The sequence below is a fragment of the Leptodactylus fuscus genome, chromosome 10, assembly GCF_031893055.1.
Source record: "Leptodactylus fuscus isolate aLepFus1 chromosome 10, aLepFus1.hap2, whole genome shotgun sequence".
NCBI classification, from domain to species: domain Eukaryota; kingdom Metazoa; phylum Chordata; class Amphibia; order Anura; family Leptodactylidae; genus Leptodactylus; species Leptodactylus fuscus.
In genome coordinates, this window is record NC_134274.1 from 51600991 (window position 1) to 51624102 (window position 23112).

General features: G+C 41.2%; 1 protein-coding gene across 2 annotated transcripts; it reads left to right on the forward strand.

Annotated features, from left to right (window-relative positions):
* Positions 1–421: 421 nt before the first annotated feature.
* Positions 422–22615, forward strand: NOLC1 (nucleolar and coiled-body phosphoprotein 1). Of its 2 annotated transcripts, XM_075258615.1 has the most exons (20): positions 422–568; positions 2289–2344; positions 5069–5190; positions 7407–7528; positions 8026–8164; positions 9542–9639; positions 9732–9879; positions 11336–11470; positions 11648–11728; positions 11965–12108; positions 13592–13717; positions 14030–14149; positions 15362–15502; positions 15798–15914; positions 16890–17021; positions 17347–17454; positions 17861–18223; positions 18707–18798; positions 20329–20418; positions 21294–22615. In XM_075258615.1, exons 1-20 carry the CDS (start codon positions 458–460, stop codon positions 21450–21452), a joined length of 2604 nt encoding a protein of 867 aa, XP_075114716.1. In that variant the 5' UTR covers positions 422–457; the 3' UTR covers positions 21453–22615. The 2 variants fall into 2 exon arrangements, with proteins under 2 accessions (XP_075114716.1, XP_075114718.1); XM_075258617.1 differs by lacking the exon at positions 14030–14149.
* Positions 22616–23112: the final 497 nt, after the last annotated feature.

The window sequence follows — 23112 nt, forward strand, 5'->3', positions numbered from 1 at the left end:
TTTCCCACAGGACTTTCCTCTCCGTATGTTTCGTGTGGAAACCAAGAGGCAACCCCATGGGCCCCATTATAGTCTGGCTTCCCAGGTAACCGCTTTTTAGCGCGTATAGGTCCGTTCTTTAAAACTCCATGTTGTTCCAAACCCCCCATGAGTCTACACGAATTACACAATGGAGCCAAGAATCTGCTGAATGAACTCTCTGACTGTCGTATTCTGGTGATTCCTCAAGCCCAGGCCTCATGCCGGGCACTGATAACACGGTTCTTAGTATACCACCATACAGTGGATTGTTTAGGCCGCGCTCTACACTGACGTACATCAATTCAGTGTGGAATCTCCACCCGCGCTCTTTGCCTCGTCCCCTGTTCCGGTGACGTCATTGTCCCGCGACGTTCAGAGCGCGCTTTCCTGTTGTCCACGTGATCGCTGCTGCGTGTGCTTGTTCGGAGCTGTAAGCATGGCGGATCAACGCGTGGTGCCTAGCGATCTGTTCCCTCACGTGTTACGTTTTCTGCGGGACAACCAGTTCACCAATGCCGCTAAAGAGTTCATGAAGGCTACTGGAGTGGTGAGTGACATAACCAGAGAGGTGACTGCCACCGGCTCCGTGGTGTAGGAGAGCACGAAGCCGGCAATGGTGGAGCAATGGGTGACGATACATGAACTGTTCGGGCTTTGGCTTTCCTTTATCAAATACTGTTCTTTTTTGGTGCATGGTATGAGTTATGGGTTACATCTTGTATCAGAAATGTACATTCTGCACTCATCAGATTATACTAGATAGAAATCGGCCGATTAGGGCTCACATTTGCATTGGTATTTCCATTGTCAAGTTGATTAAATTTTAAAGGAGTCGTACCAAGTTTACAACTTATCACCTGTCCACAGGGAAGTTTAGTGTTTGGTGAGTATCAATCAAGAATGAAGACAAGGATCCAATGTGAGTCACTGAGGTCTGCAATGTGGCAGCCATATCAAGTTGGTCCAATAGTGCAGGGGTAGGCAAGCTTTGGCATGCCATCTGTTGTGGAACTACAAATCACAGCATGTTTGCTCTGTTCTACTTGGAGCTTCCGTAGAAGTGAATAGAGTATGCTGGGAGTTGTGGATTTACAGTAGCTGGAGTACCAAAGATGCAGATCCCTGCTGTAGTGCATCATATCTTTTTTATGGAGGTAAAACGCATGGACAATGTGTTTTACATGGGTAGAATCTTTGCAATAATGGGTGCTATCAATGATATCGGAAGTTTATTGTTACTCCTTAAACTATCATTTACTTGCTGCAGACTTCAAACTGTTTGGGGAAGAATTATCTTTAACCTTAAGTACTATCATGGTGTTTATCATACACCACTGTCATCTACATATCATTATGATAGATACCATGATATAGCTGATTTATCTCCATTAAATTCCTATATACTGCAGTGGATTGATAGATGTAAAAAACAAGCTGATCGCTGGGTATGTTGACAATTGAAGTTGTGTAAAGATATATAGAAATTTATATACATGTATGTTTGTAATTAATAAAACCTGCTCCATATTTTGCTTTCAGTCCTACATTCATAATAACTAATAGCACATGAACGATAACTACAATTGTGTTTCAGGGCTTAACCACCCACAAGTCCTTATGTACCAATGTTTTATTGTCCCAAACAGCCAACTCCTAACTTTGTATATGGTTGCATAAAAAAGGTGTTTAATGGATGATCAGTGTCTCAACCATATGTTAACAATTTTTTGCATCTGCTGAAAATGGATGCATTTTGCTTTTTTAGCAAAATTATGTAGCATTGAATCTGTGAAAAATGGATGACATCTACATGCAGTGTATCTTTTTCATATTCCCATAGACTTGAATGACCAAGTCTGCTGCAACAACTAATCTGTACAGGATTTTGGATGTCTGACCATGACATAGCATGAAAACTCAAACTGGAGTCGGGAAACCTCATGGCACATTTAGCTATTCTGTTTTCACAACTGTGAATCTATGGGAACATTGTAGCTGACTTGTGCTAAGCTGTTTCTATAGATCCACTTTCCCTCAGAATTACAGAACAGAAGTTGAGTCATATTGCTCATCTGTTTCCAGAAGTCCTTTCATGTTGGTCAGAATTTCTGAGCACTTATTCCCATCTCTCTGTCTATATGTGTGCTGTAAGCTGATCTGGTCTGTTAAGGGGGTGTGATGATCGGTGTTCCCATAGCTCTGGCAAGGGTTATTTTGAAGAAAGCTCTGTAATTTACCATTTTCTTTTTTTTTTCTTCCTTTAACAGAAGGATCAGGACTCTAGCCCATCTTCACTTCTTGATATATTCAGCGATTGGCTCAAGTAAGTTACTTTGTGTCTGTTATGTTTAGACCTGTTCACGTATCCAAACCTACAATACCTTACAATACTCTAACTTTTTATAGTACAGAAACAAAATACTGTAGATCAGGGGTAGGCAACCTTTTCTGTTCTGCGTGCCGATTTACATTAAAAAAAATCAAAGATGAGGTCCTCGGAGTGCCGGGCAATAATTGTAAAGCCGACGACACCTACACTAAAGTCATATAGCACAAACCACAACATAGGGGTGCTGTCATACTGCGCTCCCACCACATGCGCTTACCACTATTTGCCTGGATGCACATGTGCTTTTCCTTTAGAAGCAATGTAAGTACATGCGTAACCCACAATTAGTGGTAATGTATGTGACTGGGAGAGAGTGAGGTCATACCTGTAAAGAGCTGACACACAATGTACCTGTATGCTCCATCCAGTCCTTGGCCGTTAGTAACTTCAGTTTTCTGTAAGGGAGCATTCACACTACCGTTGGTGTCCGACAGCTAGTGTCCGCTGCTCATGTCCGTTCAAAATCTTGTGCGGATATTAGTATCGGACACTAGCTGTGTCTGTGACATTTTGCATTGATTTATACGGACACCGGATGCGTTCTTTTACTGTCTGTGGGTGTCCTTAACTGTCCGTTCTCAAAGATGTCCGACTTTTCAAGCGGACAGCAAAACCCGACATGTAGGTTTTTCTGTCCGCTTGAAAAGTCAGACATCTTTGGGAACGGACAGTTAAGGACAGGCACGAACAGTAAACGAACACACCCGATGTCCATTTAAATCAATGCAAAATGTCACAGACACAGCTAGTGTCTGCTGCTAATGTCCACACAAGATTTTGAACAGACATTAGCAGCGGACACTAGCTGTTGGACACAGACGGTAGTGTGAACGCTCCCTAAGTGAAACGCAGATTAATTTGTCACTTTTAGTTCCTGGCTGTGCAGTAACAGCAAAACCCCAGCCAGGAATTAATGGGTGTCACACTTACAACAAAGTGAATGCACTGGTGCCCAGGAACTGGATTTGGCTATAATTGCATCTAGTTTCAGTGTCACCACCCAATAGAATCACACTAAGACTGAGGCCCCACATTGCAAAAATGCAGCTTTTTTTTTATTGCAGATTTAGCTGCGTTTTTTTTTCCGTCAAAGTCAAGAATGGCTAGAAAAGGAACGGGAAATATATAGGAAGCTTCTTATATGTCTCCCTCCTGCTCAATCTACTCCTGGCTTTGGCTCAAAAAAAAACACAGCAAAATCTGCAACAAAAAAAAGCTGTTTCTGCAACATGGGGCTTTAGCCTAAGGCCCCCACGTTGTTGGAACACAGCTTTTTTTGTTACATATTTTGCTGTGTTTTTCTGAGCCTAAGCCAGGAGTGGATTGATCAGAAGGGAGACGTATAAGAAGCCTCCTATATATTTCCCATTCCTTCTGTAGCCATTTTTAGCTTTGGTTGAAATAAACCACAGCAAAATCTGCAACAAAAACGGTGCATTTCTGCAACGTGGGGCCTCAGCCTTACGACTCCTGCATACAAGTGGCACGCATGTGGTTTTCACTGACATATACATTAAAAATGAATTGACAGGGCTGCAAATGCAGACAGATATAGGGGATGTATAGGATACATATAGGACCTGCTCCATAGTTTTCAGTTCTTCAATTTGGCCCAGATACACAGCCACAAAAAGAATGGCTGTATATATGGGTCAATTGAAATATATAGGTCTGTACTTTTATCCACAGTTGTAGATAAAGAGTCTGGTCATGTGCATTGCAGGTTACAACTCAATGTGCCTCATATTAATAGCAGTTAACCCCATCATGTCCCTCACATTAACCCCCTGTGTGCTTTACATAAGGGACACTGATATGTGAGACATATGGAGGTAATAAGTGAATATCTTCATTATATAGGTCCCTTATTAGTACCTCCATATGTCTCACATATCAGTAACCCTTATGTGAGCCACACAGGGGTTAATGTGAGGGACATGATGGGGTTAACTGCTATTAATGTGAGGCACATGGAGTTACTAAAACTAAAGTAATCACCCCAAATGCCTGACAGTAATAAGAATAGTTAGTAACACACACGTACCTGGTGTTTTTACTTTCACTTTGCTCCCCTCCTCAGGGCTGCAGATGGCAGGAGCTCCTCACATGTAGCAGCAGGTCCAGGGAGCCCTTATCCCGTGCAGTGAGAGGCTCACCTCTGATTGGTGGCAGGGAGAGAAGGGGGCGTGTCCTACACCGCAGCTCTACCAGAGCACTGAAAGGACGCTCTCTCTCTGTTTTGTGTATGAAAGTTGCAGACTGGCTGCCGTGCCAGCAAAATATGCCTCGCGTGCCAGTCTTGGGGGTTGCCGACCCCTGCTGTAGATACTAGTCACTTGTTTGGCTTTTTTTTTTTTTTTTTAGCATCCAGGAATTGAGAACGTCACAGCAAATTATTATTTGTATATGTAAAATGTTGAACAAATAAACACAACTTGTGTTTATATATCTTGGAATATTTAGAGATATAGTAAAGCCCTCATGCGATTCTTAGTTCTCCTCTATTATCTGTGCAAAACAGATCTGTAATATAGTGTGCCTGAGCTCTTAGAAAGCATCCAGGTAACACTCCCTTGTTTAGGATATTAATAGTTTATAAGCACAGGTTCCCTATCAATAGTTGATGTATTTTTTATTAAATTTGTAACATTCTTTCAGGTCACCAGACTCAAAGAAAAGGAAGCAGCCTGTCAACGGTCTCCCTGCTAAGAAATCAGCAGAGGAATCCAGCAGCGATGAGAGCTCAAGTGAAGATGATGAGCCTCCTGCAAAGAAACAGGGTAAAATGAGATTGTTGTGTTGCATTGTTTTTATTTTGTTCTTTACAGCTGAATTTGCATTTTATTGGAAGACAGACGTTTCATTTTCTGCTAGCAGTAAAAGAAGCTTTCTGCTAGATCTTAGGGCAGATTCCGTAAAAACCTCATGTTGAACTCAATGGGAGTAGGAAATATTTCTGCTGAGGGCAGGAAGATTTCCATGGCAGACATGGTGGAAAATCTGTTTAAATTTGCCTTATGGCAAGCAAGAAAAATAAAGCACATTGAAGCAGGAAAGCACAAGTTATTATTGGTATTAGTCCCTCAGATAAAGGAGTATAATAGATAAAATTGAGAGATCTTTATTTTTACAGAGCATTATCCTGAATAACGTTAAGAATGCTAAGCCAGGTACATATGTTAGATAATGTTACAATACAGTAGGTTAAATAGGACCTGTCATGTCTTTTGGCACCCGCAGTATTATATACTGCTAGAAGGCTGATAGGGTGTTGTCATGAAGGAGAGCTAACCAAAAGTACCTAAGGGAGAAGTAGCCCCATCACACCTAGGACATGGTGCTGCATGTCACACTGCAGTATTGTTGTGTCCAGTGCTTAAGGATACCATCTGGGAAGCAGAGCTGCTACATGCCAATGTGACAATATTGTATAAAAAAAAATTTCTTGGCCCTTAGTGGGCTCTAACCAATTTTGGAAGAGTTGAAAGCACTTAGACCACTAGGAAGCAGAAAATTCCTTGCTACAGAGCAATGTGAGCGTTTATAAAATGCACTTTCTGGTTCCCTCACTGTTTTTGATACTGCAGACCTATCTTTTTCTTGGGCCATCTGTGGAAAATTATTATTATTTGCATATCGCCATTAATTCCATGGTGCTTTACATTTGCTGGTTTACATACTGTACACAAAATATACAAAACAGACAAGGCTAACAGTGACCAACTGGCACAGTGGGATAGGGGGTCCTGCCCGAAAGGGCTTGCAGTCTATGAGGGAAGGTCCTAAAAATGTTATAGAATGGCAATGTAAAAGGGAAGTTATATTGACATGACTTGGGAACGTTAAAGGGGCTCTATCACTGGGAAAAGTCTTTTTTTAACTAACCACATGCTTGCATAGCCTTTAGAAATGCTACCTCACACCTAACTTTAGTATGTAGATTGCCTCAGTGGTTTCTGAATAAGTCCGTTTTTATTCATATGCTAATGAGCTTCCAGCCAGTACAGGAAGTTCCCAGCAGCCTCCTCTCTCCTATTATCTCCTATGTGTGTGAGACAAACGGAAAGCTGAGGCAGCAGCAGCCTCCCATAGGAAACAACAGGAGAGGTGTGCACGATGTATCGTGCAACAGTCTAATTAGCATATGAATAAAAACGGACTTATTCAGAAACCACTGAGGCAAGCTATATACTAAAGGTAGGTGTGGAATAGACTTTCTAAACCCTATGCAAGCATGTGATTAGTTAAAAATAACTTTTCCTAGTGATAGAGCCCCTTTAAAGTCTTCAGATTTAGTCCACAGGGAAAGAAGAACAGTGACACAACCAGACTTCAGTTCTTCTTTATTGGGATCAAATAAAAACAGCCTTACCAGGGACATTGAGCAGCAGCGACAGGCCGTTTCACGCAGCAAGCGCTTCTACAGGAGTAGCCTTTAGAAGCGCTTGCTACACGAAACGGTCCCTTGCTACTGCTGACTCTGTCCTGCCTGTTTTTATTTGTTGATCCCAATAAACAAGCCCTGAAGTCTGGTTGGTGGCTATCCTGTTTATTCACATTATTTTCCTTCTTTTTTTTTTTTTTTTATACTATCTTCAGTTTCAGTGGTTGGTATTGTAAAGTTGGTGGGCAGGCCCTGCTCAGAGAGGGAAGAATTTGGGAACTTTGAGTTATATATATAATATTTGTTTGTGCGATTGCTTTTAGTATCTCACTCAATATTTGGGCTGTGAAGCATGGTGCCATGAAGTCTTCTATGACCAGAACATACAGTAAAGGGATCTGCAGTATGGACAGTGCCATCTGCTTCCAGTTCTGTAGTTAATCACATGAGTCTTGTGGGTGAAGCCTTTTGATGCTGGATCCAGTTGTGAGACTCCCTCTGATCTGATACTATGATCTATTCTCTATAGAGCTTATTTCTGAAGTTTTAAAAGCTCTGACTTAATAATTCAAGAAAGTAAAACCTTAATAGTTCCTGTCATTTATTTTTTAGCTGTTACAGCAGGCAATAAGCCTGTGCCCAAAAAGCCGGCGCCAAAGAAGACCAAAAGCAGCAGTGAAGACTCCAGTGATGATTCTGATTCTGAAGATGAAAAAGCAAAGAAAGCTCCTCCTGTATGTTTAAAATTTGTATTACAGCAATGTTATTGCCTTAGGCTTTGTGCACACCGCAGTATTTTGGTCAGTGTTCTGCATCTTTATTTGTAAACCTAAACCAGGTTTGGAACATGAACAGAAATTTATAATGGGACTGAAAGTGATTGCTGTGTCCAGGGTAGAAAAAGGGGTCAGTGTTTTATTCCATACCAGTCATAGTAGGTAGAGATGAGCGAGTAGTATTTGAACAAATACTTAGCTGCCATAGGAATGCGTGTAAGCAACCGAACACCAAGGGGTGAAGCGCATCGAATATTCAATGCGCTTAACCCCTTGGTGTTCGGCTGCTTACACGCATTCCTATGGCGGCGAGGTATTCGATCCAATACTACTCGCTCATCTCTAATAGTAGGGATTCAGAGAACACAAATCAAGACATACAGTTGTGTGCATCTAACCTAAAAATGGTGTGTTACAGTTATCCCCCTCATGATTTTATTTTTTTCTTTTGTCAGAAAAAGACCACACCCCAGGTAAATGTAGCAAATGTTAAAAAAACACCTCCAAATAAAGCAAAGGACTCCAGCAGTGACTCTAGTAGTTCTGAAGATGAAGCACCGAAGAAGATGCAGCCACCTCCATCCAAGTCCCCAGGTAGTGACCTATTTTACCTGCTGAAGCCTGCTTTAGTGAAATCAAGTTTTATCAGCATACAAAGCATGTATCTTGTTTGGGAATGTCAGCACAGCCAGACTTTCTCTTTGGTGTTTCTTTGAACTTGTCATGCAGGACATCTTCGTCAGGCTGGTCCATGCACTTTTAGGCTGAATTCACACGGAGTAAAATGAAGTGTGATCTGGCACGTATACAGCATATCAGAGTTTGCCCGCTCAAAAAGATCCCATTGATTTCAATGGGTTTTACGAGCGTATACACTGCGTAATTTTGCGGGCACAAAATGACGCGGTGTATACGCTCGTAACTCCCATTGAAATCAATGGGATCTTTTTGAGCGCGCAAACTGTGATATGCCGTATACGTGCCAGATCACGCTCCACTTTACTATGTGTGAACTCAGCCTTAGATCGTCATTGGTTGGACACTTTATTCCTACGTATGTGCATGTGTTCTCTATGGAACAATTTGTTTTCCTTCAGAATAAATGGGTTGGCCGTGTTAAAATTAATGTCCTTGGGTATTACCGTATAAGGAGACCCATTTCAGATACACACTAGATGGTATTCCAGTCTTGCTGGAATTGGCAGTTTCTGCCAATATTAATCTAAAGTGTTTCTCAGATTCTTAAACTGAACTTAAAAAAAAAAAGAATCCATTATTGTACTTCCAATTGCTTTGTACATGGCATTATTACAAGAGGATATGGAGAACCTTCATGTTCACCTTTTTTTTTTTTTTTCCACCTTCATGTTCACCTTTTTTTTTTTTTTTTTCTTCTCTCTAACACGTCAGAATAGCTGTTCCCTAGAAATACCGGTTTTCTTCCGTATGCAAATGAGTTCTTGTGGCCTGTGTATGTCCACAGGCCACAAGAAAATGGCCGCTTACTTACTGTGTAAGTTTTCTTGTGACCGTGGGCATGCGCAGTCGCCTCTGCCCAGGCCCAAGACCTACAAGTTTCACCGCCTACGCCGGAAGAAGACACAGAAAGAGGATGTTCCTGAAGAAGATGGAGGCGTCGCTGGAGAGTTCTCTCGCAGCATTGGGGATGCCCCCAGTGCTGTTTGAGCGCTGGAGCCCGCCCCCAGTGCTGCAAGAGAACTCATTTGCACACAGAAGAAAACCGGTATTTCTACGGAACGGCAGCGCAGAGAAGACGTCTAAAGTTAGGGGAGGAATAGCTTTTTTTTAAGGCTATTCTGACGTGTTGGGGAGAAAAAATACTTTATGAATGATAGGATCCCTTTAAAAATGTTCTTGCTTTCTTAAAAATAAGGGTCAATTTAAGCATCTTAGGCTTTAGTAATATGCCTAACCTAGTGTCACTGACCATATGTTTTTATTTTAAATTAGCCGCAAAAACTACACCATTGGCAAAGACTGCAGCAGCAAAGGCTAGAAAATCAGACAGCAGCAGCAGTGAAGAGTCAGACGATAGCACGCCAGCAAAGGTAAAGTTATTAAGAGTACAATTTTATTACACAAGGCCATATAACATGCCTATTACACTTCTATTAAGTGTGTTTGTATTTACATGCTACAGACTGCTGCAAAGACTCCTCCAGCCAAGTCCCCTGCAGCTGGTAAAGCTCCCTTTAAGCAGGCAGCCAAGGGAAAGCAAAGTTCTAGTAGTGATGACTCTGACAGCTCTGAAGATGAAGCCCCTGCTGCAAAGGTGACGCCAAAGCCAGGTAAGTTATCATCCCTGCAGATAAAGTAGAACTCTCACTGTTTATTCTCTGGCCCATTAGACCAGCAATTAGACTCTACGACTAAAGCTCGGTTCACATCTACGTTTGGGGTTTCTGTTCCCCTTTCTCATGAAAAATGGAGAGAGAAAGCAAGCAGCACTTTTGTATCCATATTTTTTGTGCGGAAACCACACAGACCCCATTGTAGTCTATGGGGTTCGCGGGTAACTGATTTTTTTTTTTTTTTAATGCGGATTAGGTTTCTGTTTGGAGGGTCCCCAAATGGACCCCACCCTCCTGAACAGAAACCCTAACACAGATGTGAACCTAGCCAAAGAAGTCAGTTCCTGTCGAATGAATGAAGAAACAGACTCCTTGTTCAGGTGTAGGAAGCTGTGCTAGTTGTAGAGTCAGATTACTTGAAGCCACACAAGGTATTGATATTATCACTGTCCTTGGCTTAAAGGAGTTGTTCAAAATTGGAAAACATAATTTCTTTCTTCTCAGACATTAACCTTCTATCTGTTAGTCACATGGCAGTGCTGCATCTCTGTCCCATTAAAATGAATGGGACTGAGCTGCAGACTGACTGATGTGATATCACATTTTCAGAAGAAAAAAACATGTCTTCAAATTCTGCACAACCCATTTAAAGGGATCCTATTATTAAAATGTTTGAGTTTTTTTCTTATTAACCTGTAGGAATAGCCTTAAGAAAGGCTATTCTTCTCCTACCTTTAGATGTCTTCTCCGTGCCACCATTCGGTAGAAATCCCGGTTTTCTTCTGTATGCAAATGAGTTCTCTAGCAGCACTGGGAGCGGACCCCAGTGCTCAAACAGCACTGGGGGCGTCCCCAATGCCGTAAGAGAAATCTCCAGCGACGCCTACTCTCTTCTTCTGGAATGGCCTCTCCCCGCGCCTTCTTCCAGCGCTGTAAGCTGTGGTAAGTGGCCACAAGAGAATGACTGTGTACATGTGCAGTCGGCTCTGTCGTCGGGCCTCGGGCAGAGCCGACTGCACATGCCTAGAGATTTGAAACCAGCGCTGGAAGAAGACACGGGAAGAGACCGTTCCAGAAAAAGATGGAGGCGGTGCTGGAGAGTTCTCTCGCAGCATTGGGGACCGCCCTAGTGCTGCAAGAGAACTCATTTGCATACTGAAGAAAACCGTGATTTCTACCGAGCGGTGGCGCGGAGAAGACATCTAAAGGTAGGAGAAGAATAGCCTTTCTTAAAGCTATTCCTACGTGCTCTCGAGAAAAAATTTTTGTTTTAATGATAGGATCCCTTTAATGGTATTTGTGACTACATCACAGGTTCTGCCATAAATGTCCCAGAGATGGAATTTTACATCTGTCTTTGGAAGTGGACCACCGATGCAGTAAAAGGAGAGTGGCTGCTCATAGGAATTAGTGTTTAGAGTTGACATTACTGTTCTGTTTCTATGAATTTTAGGTGCCTACAGTGCTGTCCCTCCCCCTTCAGCAGATAATAAAGGTGGCAAAGCTACTCCAAAAGCAAATGCTAAAAAAGCAGAAAGCAGCAGTGACTCTTCAGATAGTGATGAAGAGAAACCACCAGCAAAAAAAGGTGTCTTATTTTCTTCTTTACGTTTCTGCATTTTAACAAATTGTGCTAATGCCCCCAGGCAGTTAAACAGCTTGAACAGCTCAGTACCTAAACATGTTTATATTGCAATGGTGGAATTTCTTATTATTTTTTGTTGGTTTTTTAATTTTATTACTTTTTTATTTCATTTTCTTGTAGTTAAGACCACAACAGTGCAATCTCCTGCACAGGCAGCAAAACCAGTGGCTAAAAAAGCTGAAGAATCATCCAGTGATACAGGTTTGTTTTATAAATTGTTGCTCCTTCTTTAACAAAATTGTCTTATTATAACAAGCCATTTTCTGAATGACGTTGGTGCGCAGTCAGCTGATTCCTGGGCACCCAGCTTCTCTCGCCACAATTTTGTATGTATTTAACAGATTTGGATTGGAATTCTTTTATTCAGTTGTATGATTATAGCACAGTTTGTAGAATATATTCAGATTTGAGACTGTTCTTTTGTTAATTTTACTTAGATTCAAGTGACGAAGATGAGAAAAAGTCATCTAAGCCAGTACAGAAAGCTGCTGCTGCTAAAAATTACACCCCTTCTGCACAGAAAAATACACCTGTAAAGCCAAAGCAGGGCAAAAAGGACTCCAGTTCATCTGACAGCTCTGGTGAGTTTTTGTCGTTTTAAGTAGGGCTGGGCAATTTAATTTCATTCATTCACCAATTACAGGAAACACAATTATCAGAGTGTTAAAGAGGACCTTTCATGTCCTCGGGCACGTGAGGTGTAATACCCGGCTTTCCTGTTCTGAGCCCCCGCTGAAGAGCTATCGGTGCTGGTACTGTAAGCTCTTCAGTGTCAGAAGGGCGTTTCTGGCAGTCTGGCAGGGACGCACCTCCTCACAGTAGCATCTATTGTGCTGTACTGTTAGAGGGGGCGTTCCTTACCACTCAGCAATGACACTGAGCAGTGAGGAACGCCTCCCCACCCCCAGTACTCTTCTCACAAGTACTATCAGGAGTTGGGGAGGCTTTCCTCATCACTCTGCGTCACAGCATTGTAGGAAGGAACGCCCCCTCTCATAGTGCAGTGCAATTGACAGTACCGTGAGGAGAGGCGTTCCTGACAGACTGTCAGAAACGCCCTTCTGACACTGAAGAGCTACAGTACCAGCAACGATAGCTCTTCAGTGAGGGCACAGAACTGCTTTCTATCGGTGTATCACACCGCATGTGCCCGAGGACGTGAAAGGTCCTCTTTAACCCTGTGCTGGAGTCTGATACATTCCATGTAGGCTTTTCCTCTCCTTCCACAAGATATGATCTACAGTTATTTTAGTTAATAGTTGGGTGGTAGGGCAAGGAAGCCCACAGCAGATATGACTCCTTTCTGTGCCAGTGCACTGAACTTTTTAGGTTGTGTGGTGTTTGCTTTTCTATAATTAAAATAAATTAAAAAAATAAAATTGAAATATTCCCCAGCCCTATTTTGAAGTATAATTCAGAACAACAGATATACTTTTGACTTACATTTGCCTATTAAGGCATTGTGTGTAACCTGCCAATTTGCTTTAAGCAACTCTTTTATTGGAGAAGCTGCATTTGCACTGGGAATAGGAAATTGTCAGATTGTCAATAGTCAGGTTCACTTTGAACATGTGATTTCTAACCATTATGAAATCTGATGTGCTAAGACATGGCTGTGCTGTGTTGCAAAACTGGCCTAATACACCTGTATTTACTTTATGGGGCATACTGATGGTTTTATGTAAGAAATTTGGTATGTGTTTTTAAAAAACCAAAAATTAGAAATGCTAATTGTCCTTAATCAAAGCAACTGGCATTTGCACCTCCCACGCCATGTTCATGAAAACTAAGTGGTGAGGAAGTTGCATTATATTTAAGATCATTGATGCCAGTTTACTGACGCAGATGAACACTGAAATCTATTGAAATAGATTCCAGCATAGGCAGATGGCTCAGTGGCGGAACATTTATGAGGAGACGTCTGTTCCCTTAGGTTTACGAAGTTCAATATGCCAGTCTTCATAAATATTCCCCAATGTGTCAATGTTGTGCAGAAACGCATCTATATGCAGACTATAAACTCAGGATAGGTTGAATATTACATTTATGTTCTTTTATTAACAGACTCGAGTGATGAAGAAGATAAGAAGGCAACATCAAAACCAGCTACAAAAACCCCACCGGCAAAGCCTGTTGCAAAAGTGACCCCTGCAAAAGATAAAAAGGATTCAAGCTCTTCTGACAACTCAGGTAAGATCGCTGTTATTTGTTTGGGGATAGTTTTTAAACACTGGGCCATGAATCACCTACATACCGCCATGCACCTACAGGATGGCATCATGCATATGGCATCTGATGGAGCATGACATCTGTATGTAATCTTAAGCATACTGAAGTACAGTAAGGGTCAAGAGTGTATGGCGCTTTTGCATGGTTTCCTATCCTTCTCTGAAGAAGCACTTACAGTATTAAATATCCTTAACTATGCTTATTATGATAAAATTATCAAAATGGCTTCTATAAACTCAGGTTGTATACTGCATTTATAACCCCTTATAATAGACTCTAGTGATGAGGAAAAGAAGGCACCAGCGAAACCAGCTGCAAAAACCCCACCGGCAAAGCCTGCTGCAAAAGTCACCCCTGGAAATGTTCTAAAGGAATCGAGTTCTGACAGTTCAGGTGAGATGGCGGTTATTTGTATGGGAATATATGGGGATAGTTTTTAAACACTTGGCCATAAATCACCCACATACCGCCATGCGCCTAGGGGATATCATCATGCATTGTCTGATGGAGCATGACATCTAATATTAAACATACTGAAGTGCAGTAAGGAACCCATTCAAAAGCGCCATACACCTTGACACTATTTTTCTCTGAAGCAGTACTTCAATATCCTTAAGGCTGAGGCCCCACATTGCGGAAATGCAGCTTTTTTTGTTGCAGATTTTGTTGGTTTTTTTTTTTTTTTTTTTTTTTTTTTTTAATTAGCCAAAGCCAGGAGTAGGTTGAGTAGAAGGGAGAAGTATGAAAACTTCCTGTATATTTCCCCTTCCGTTTGTAGCCATGCTTGGCTTTGGCTAAAAAAAACCGCAACAAAATCTGCAACAAAAAAACTGTTTCCGCAACGTGGGGGCCTTAGCCTAAAGGGGTTTTCTGGGTAGAATATATATTTTTTTTTTGTCAGTGATGGGTTAATAAATACACCCATATACCTTTAGCAGGGTTTGGAGTGATTTATGCTGGGTGTCTCTAGTTGCTGCTGCATCCTCTTGTTTGTTTACATGGTTCAGCTTCCTGCTCTGCAGCTCCCTGTGTAAGCTGCTGCACAAACTCACTCAGACCCCCTCCTCTCACTCTTACAAAACCCTTCTCTCACTAGTCTAGCCCCTCCCACTCTGGCTCGATCACAAAGCCTTGCCCCTCCCCTCCTCACTTGCTCAATAAGCCTAGCCCCTCCCACTCACTGACTAGCGATCCTGCTTATTACTATCCCTTACCAATATCCCCGTGTCCCTAGCTCTCCTATTTCGCCCATTGTAAAAGATAGGAAGAGGGGAGGACCTGTTCCATGGACACAGGAAGGCTCTGTAAGTATTGCCAGGGATAGGGAATGGGAAGAGTAAGGGTGACGTTCCGTTTCAGAAGTGGTGAAATGGAACGTCATTGTATTATCGGAAAGTGTCCTTGGTGCGGTCATGTGATATGGGTAATTATACATGTTTTTAATTGATGTAAATTAGAAGTTAAGTAGGGGGAGGGAGTTAAGTTTAGGGGTTAAGTATGATTTTATACTGTACAACTCCTTTAACTATGCCTATTATGATAAAATTATCAAAATGGATTCCATAAACTCAGGTTGTATACTGCATTTATAACCCCTTATAATAGACTCTAGTGACTCTAGTGATGATGAAAAGAAGGCACCAGCGAAATCAGCTACAAAAACTCCACCGGCCAAGCCTGCTGCAAAAGTGACCCCTGCAAAGGCTGCAGCAGCCAAAAAGGATTCAAGCTCTTCTGACAGCTCAGGTAAGATGGCTGTTTTTTGTATGGTGATAGTTTTTAAACACTGGGCCATAAATCACCCACATACTGCCATGCATGGATATCATCATGCATAGTCTAATGGAGCATGACATTTGTATGTAATCTTAGGCATACTGAAGTATAGTAAGGAACCCATGCAAAAGCACCATGCACTCTTGAGAACTATCTTTCTCTAAAGCAGCACTTACAGTATTAAATATCCTTAACTATGCTTATTATGATAAAATGGATTCTATAAACTCAGGTTGTATACTGAATTTATAACCCCTTATAATAGACTCTAGCGATGATGAAAAGAAGGCACCAGCGAAATCAGCTACAAAAACTCCACCGGCAAAGCCTGTTGCTAAAGTGACCCCTGCAAAAAAGGATTCAAGCTCCTCTGAGAGCTCGGGTAAGATGGCTGTTATTTGTATGGTGATAGTTTTTAAACACTGGGCCATAAATCATCCACATACCGCCATGCACCTAGGGGATGGTGTCATACATCGTCTGATGGAGCATGAAATCTCTATGTAATCTTAAAAGGGTTGTCTGGGTAAAATGATAATGTAACCTTAAACTAAACCCACTCCTTCCGCTTAACCTGTAATTTACTTACTGTCAAAAAAAAAAAAAATCTATAATTGCCCATATCGCAGTCATGTGATCACCCTGGACACATTTTGATAACCTGTGATGATCCATTTCCAGAAATGGAACATCAGCAATACCAGCCAAAACCCAACCCATCATACTGATCTGTCTTCATTCTTCTGAGAATGAAGAGTCACTTCTTTCTTTTCTGCCGAAACCTGTGCAATAGAGCCTAATGCACAATCGCTGGCAAACGTGAAGAGAAGAATCCTGTGTCACACGCTTGGGCATTAGAACTCTGTTGGCTCTATTGCACAGGTGCCACAGAAATCCACATAAGGAACTGGTGGGGCAGAGGAAATTGATCTCCAGGACACAGAAGACAGGTAAGTATGATGGGATGAGGTTGGCTGAGTTAGGTAGGTGAGGCCAGTAGTCCAAGGGCTAGATTGGCAAATAGGAAGGGGGATCTGGGTGAAGAGCAATGCATCATGGTAGTTGTAGGCTAAGACAGCTGGAAGCTACCCATGTAAACAAATGCACTTAATAACCATTAATAACACTAAAATACCTTTTTCTAAAAAATAAAAATGTGCCCAGAGAACCCCTTTAAGCATACTGAAGTGCAGTAAGGAACCCATGCATAAGTGCCATAATACACTTTTGACACACTAGCTCTCTGAAGCAGCATTTATAGTAATAAACATCCTTAACTATGCCTGTTGTGGTAAAATGATCAAAATGGATTCCATAAACTCAGGTTGTATACTGCATTTATAACCCCTTATAATAGACTCAAGCGATGAAGAAAAGACTCCTGCGAAACCAGCTGCAAAAACCCCACCGGCAAAGCCTGCTGCAAAAGTGACCCCTGCAAAGGCTGCAGCAGCAGGCAAAAAGGATTCAAGCTCTTCTGACAGCTCGGGTAAGATGACTTTAAAACGGACCTTTAATGTTCTCTAAGATCAGGAGTGTTATATACCTTTGCAAAGCTGAAAGTGGACTGAAGTATACAGTGGAGACCTGGGAAGGGGGGTCTTAAAATAAGTCATTAAAACAACTTTAAAAATCTGGTCCAAACGCTTTTGGCTCCAGTTATGGGTCTAGCCTTCACACTCACTCTTTACCATGTCTTACTGTTAACCTAGCTGTGTGTGAATCTAACTTAACCTAACCTAAAGTATACCTTACTCTATACTTGTTATACACATCACAGTACTTGATACTTAGAATTTCTGTTTTTCTGTAAGATTCGAGTGATGAAGATGAGAAAAAGCCTGCCAAGCTTGTAGCTAAAAGCGCCCCAGGGAAGACGACCCCTGCTCAAAAGAAAAACGCCACCGATTCTGACAGCTCTGGTATGTACTGCTCCTTACTATGTGGATTAGGTTGTGGTTTGTAGTCATGGAATGATAAAGTGACTGAAACTATTTTGGATAGTTAACATCTTAGACACACACAGTGTCAGCATAATCCTTAAGAAGATCGGTCTCTGGTATGACTAGTATGACATGTCCTGCCATCTTAATACTAGAACATGTGGCAGAGGCAGTAATACCAGATTTCCATATAGATTTTGCTCCTTCTATTCCTGGTTTTGGGTGTTGCCCTTCATTTTTCCAAATTATATTTCCATACTCTCTCCTTTATTAGAAGAGTTGTGTAAATATCTCCTTGTATTCAGTACTTGAGGATTTCTTTTGTCATTGATATATTGGTCCTATTCAGTTGCATTTTACTAAGAGTGAACCTTCATTTTTATAGACTCTGACAGTGAGGAAGAGACTAGTAAAAAACCTGCCCCTAAACAGACTCCGACAGCAAAGGCCGCTGCAGCTTCTACCCCTGCCAAGAAACCTATTGCTGTAAATAAATCCAAGGCAAGCAGCAGCTCCTCATCAGACAGCTCCAGTGATGAAGAGGAGAAACCTAAAAAACTTGTTGTGAAAAAGACAGTAAATGCCGCCCCAAAGAAAAAAGAAAGCAGTTCTGAGGATAGTAGCTCAGAAGAGGATGAACCTAAGAAGCCAGCATCTGCAAAACCCGCTACTCCAAAGGTTAACTCCGCTCCAAACGCCAAGAAAGCAGACGAGAGCTCATCGGAGGAGAGTAGCGAAGATGAAAGTGGTACGTTTTATTTACTTTCTAGACCATTTTACTCCTAGGTTTTGACTGAGACCCCCATCAATCCTCAGAATGAGAACATAGTGGCTAAATCAGACATTCCCTTGCTCCTTGAAAATAAGAGTGCTGTATTCCGCTCTTTCTGGTGCTCCCATTGAAATGAATAGGTGTGTGTGGTGGTGGGGGAGTCTGGGTCCACCACTACATTCTCAGAGGGAGTAAAATACCTCCCTTCTCAGGATCGCTGGGGGTCTCAGTGGTTGGGCCTCCGCCAATCAGTAATTCAACCTCTGTTCTATGGAGAAAGGTTAAGTATGTTGGCGTAATCCCTTGAAGACCAAAGGATAGCGATTTTCCTCATTATTGCGCTTTTGTTCTAGTGATTGGTAGGGTGGCATTGGATTGGTGGATGAATCAGTTTAGTAATTTTTCATAAAAGCCTGGCTATGAATTTTTGTCTGAATGAAGCATAACTTTATATTGTAGATGCTGCTGAAAAAAAAACAGAAGGCCAAACACCCGATAATAAGAAAGTAAAAGTTTCAACACCTAACACATTCCCCAGGGCTAACAAGAAGGTGAGAAAATAAGTGCGGGTTCAAAGAAGAGTGGCTGCTCTCTTGAAAATCAATGTATGCCTTTATATTAAAGGTTTTATTTTACCATGTGTCTAGAAACATTGAATAAAATCCCAATCCTTTACATAGATGTTGTCCTCGTGTTTATTGATCAGACATGGCTCCTACAAGTATTTCGATGGAAGAACTTGTCTTGATTTTTACAATTTCCTAATTATATTGCTTGTGCCTATAATCCGCCTCTTCCACTGCTGTTCCCAAAATTACACCTGTCCACTGCAGCTTTATTTGCTTGTATAGGACTGCTTAAAGTACAGTGCCTGGTTATTTTTGGCAGAAATGGAGAGGCAGTGGACTTGTACCACTCCATTCAAATGGGGCAACTTGCAATCTTCCATTCTCATGGTGGAGATCCACTGGTCGAACCATCACTGATGAGACATATATTCCCTTTCATGCAGTGGTTTGGCGTTATTTGTTGAACAACCCATTTAAATTCCTGCATTACAATTGGTCTGAGTTGTGGTTACACATTCCTGCAAAAAGAGACTGTACAAATCACCTTACCAAGTGAAGAGAAGAAAATCGCCAAAAAATGGCACATGCAAAAATCACAAAAAGAAATAACTAGAGATGAGCGAACACTGCTCGAATCAGCCGATCCGAACAGCACGCTCCCATAGAAATGAATAGAAGCACCTGTGACGCTTACTTGGCCGGCGGCACAGGTGCTTCCATTCATTTCTATGGGAGCGTGCTGTTCGGATCGGTTGATCCGAACAGTGTTCGCTCATCTCTAGAAATAACCTCTCTGTATAATTGGAGGATCACCAACGTGCATTACCATCCCTTCTGTGTATGTCCTTGTTAGACATGAAAGGTCCTTTTTAATGACAGTCCTGATTTTAAGGACATATTATCGGCACAGGATTTAATAGGTTAACTATAGGCTGTATATTTGTGAATGTTTTGCTTCTATGTGTGTGTTGTTCACGTAAAGTGAATGTGTTGCCAGAAAATGATCCATTACTTTATATCACGTTTTTAGGTTTTTTAGTTATTTACTTGTATGGGAGATTTCTAGGTATACACTGTGACCTGAGCAGAGAGGGGAGTATAAGAGCCTCTAAATCCTTTGTGACTGGTGAATTCGGTTTCTTATTTACATAGACATGATAGGTGTGAGAAGAGAGGGACTGCTGCAAAGAAATCTACTGAAAACTGGAAGTCACAGAAAAAAAAAAAAAAGTCATTTTCTGGCGACACATTCCCTTTAACTCCATATTTGTATTTCTGATGCTCATTGAAATAGAAGTAGTTGTGTGCCCAGACATCCAACATGTGGAGAAATAACTGGGTACACACTTCAATGTCATGTTCACAAATATAGATGACGGAACTTGAGCCAAATCTCTTATGAATGGTTATATGGAAAAATAAAGCTATATACTACCCTAAAGCCAATGCAATGCAACAACCTGTCATGTTTTGCTGTTTGTATTGAAATTTGTGCTTTTGGGTGTAATGCAGGCAGGTGCCAAAAATGTACCATTCAGAAGAGTAGTTGAAGAAGAAGTGGAAATTGATCCTCGGGTTGCTAATAATTCGTTTGAAGCAAAGGTATGATACCCTATTTATTTATTTGTTTTATTTTTTATCTTTATACGTAAAAAAGCCAAGATGTAAGTTTAAACAACTATACAGCAGGTGCACTTACGCGTTCTCATCCTCTGTCCTTTGGCGTTTTTGTTTTGTTTTTTTAATTATAATTTGACTAGCCCTTGTTGCAAAGCCACTTTGTGCTGCAGATGGCCCTTCAAGAGGTGCCATTACTAAAGTCCCTTCCCATATGCCCTGGTATGGCATGTGGATGTCATTGGGGGAAGGGTTGTCTAGTTCACTTATTCTCCAAAGTCATTGAGTGCAGTGGGAAGATGACAAGTGAACATTAAATATTTTCAGAAGAATGAAGTAAAAATCCAGCGTCAACCAGGTGGAAAGTATTTTATCATTAAAACATAGCTTTTATTTCGGGTCCAAATAAAATGTTACATAGTAACAAAAAAAGTAGGCAGTCAAAGAAACGCATAAGATGGCATCTTACCTACCCGGTTGACGCTGGTTTTTTTACTTCATTCTTCTAATCATCTAACTGGTCAAGTCCCTCCAGTATCCGAGCCTCCCAGGAAGGAGTTCATATTATGGTGAGATGGATTTTTTGGCTTTGCCTTTTGTACTATTAAATATTTTCACCTGTCATTTTTACCCCCCTTCCTCCCCAGAAACAGTGCCATATCTGTAGAATGGTATGATCTGGTATTGCAGCTACTAAATGTGAATAAGGCTAACCTGCAATATCAGAGACTTCCCATGGATAGATTTGTTTTCTTTATTTTTTTTATTATTATTATTATTTAATTTTTTTTCTGACAATTGCACTGCTTTTCTTGGTTGTTTTTAAAGATGCTTAGACAAACAATTTGTTTTTTTTACAGAGAGGATCAAATGGAGACTGGGGGGAGAGAGCCAACAACGTCCTAAAATTCACAAAGGGGAAATCTTTCCGTCATGAAAAGACCAAGAAAAAACGAGGCAGCTACTGTGGTGGCGCGATCTCCACAACTGTGAACTCTATTAAGTTTGACAGTGAATGAACTGAATTTGGTTACCTTTCAATGGACATTGTTCTGCAATTATGCATATTCTGGTTCTGGACTGAAGTTGCGTCCATCCAAGAGATTTTATTTTTGTGACAGGAGAGATTGTGATTTTCCTCCAAACCTTTTCTGTTTATTTTATGACCTTGCAACGTTGAACCTTTTTTGTTAACAATCTTAGGCTAGGTTCACATTTTCTTTGGGTTTTCGTTTGGGGCGTCCACTTGGATTTTCGATCTGTTCCCGCCCAAAAAGGCAGCGCTTTTCTCACCGCATATTTAATGCGGAGAAGGGAACAGAATACAAGCGCTAGTGTGAACCGAGCCTTAACAGTTTGACTAAATCTCAAGCAAATATTTAAATTCTAGGGTGTTTTTTTCTAATTCTGTAGAATTTGGAAACAAACAAAACCCAGTTTTCAAGTTGGACACCTATAGATGAAAAATCTGTGAGATTTTAATAAGTTAATATGGATGTAGTTTATGAGAATAAAAATTTTTTGATATTGTTCACCAGATGTGCTTTAACCCCTTTAAAGGGATTGCCCAGAATTACAAAAACATCGCAGCTTTATTTTGAAGACTGCCAAACCTGTTAAGGGGATGTTGGGTTTTGTAGCTCATCTGAATGTAACCCCTTCACACAATATCACATACATGTACGGAATTAGGCATGAAGGGGTCTATGGAGAGGTCTCAGGAGTTGAGCCCCGTCCATACTCTGCAAATACTGGCTGTATAATACAGCCAGTACCAGTCTCTGCGATCTGTTGTGATATCAATCACAGCTGTTAACACTTGATATTCTACGGTTAAACATGAGTGCGGCAACTAAAGTGTACGGGATCATGAAATAGGGGATCATATTGGAGGCTCCCAGGCTTGTCATTGCATTAGTTCTAATAAAAGTCAATGGATTTCACTGTACACTGCTATACAATTGCATTGCTGGGTATAGTGTGAGCGATCAAGGTTCCTAGGGATCTGAAGATAAAAAAAAAAAAAAAAAGTATACACAAAAACCCCACAAAAGTTCAATTATCCCCCCCTCCCTAGATCACATATAAAAAGTGATCAAACCATCAAATCTTCCCCAAACGGTATCAATTGTCCCGCACCATACCCATAAATATAAAAAAGTAACAGGTGTCACAATATGGAGAAACTACATTTTATTTTGCAAATTGTTTATTTCTTTAAGAGGTCCAAAAACATTACAAATACTATATAAATTTGGTTTCAGCGTGTTTGTTATTACCTGCAGAATACAGGTAACATTATTTTTACCATGTAGTGAATGCCATAAAAATTAAACCCATAAATTGGCGCAATTGCATTTTTTTTCCCCAGCTTCCCTGTACATTGTACAGGATATTGAATGGTTCCATTACAAAGTACAGTTTGATTCGTAATAATTAGAGATGAGCGAACACTAAAATGTTCGAAATTCGATTCGAACAGCCGCTCACTGTTCGAGTGTTCGAACGGGTTTCGAACCCCATTATAGTCTATGGGGAACATATACTCGTTAAGGGGGAAACCCAAATCCGTGTCTGGAGGGTCACCAAGTCCACTATGACACCCCAGGAAATGATACCAACACCCTGGAATGACACTGGGACAGCAGGGGAAGCATGTCTGGGGGCATAAAAGTCACT

Coding starts and splice junctions, on each gene's coding strand:
- NOLC1 (XM_075258615.1), top strand. CDS start 458: ATGGCGGATCAACGCGTGGTGCCTAGCGATCTGTTCCCTCACGTGTTA. Junction 17,022..17,346: donor AAGCTCTTCTGACAGCTCGG/GTAAGATGACTT, acceptor TTTTTCTGTAAG/ATTCGAGTGATGAAGATGAG. Junction 17,455..17,860: donor CACCGATTCTGACAGCTCTG/GTATGTACTGCT, acceptor TCATTTTTATAG/ACTCTGACAGTGAGGAAGAG.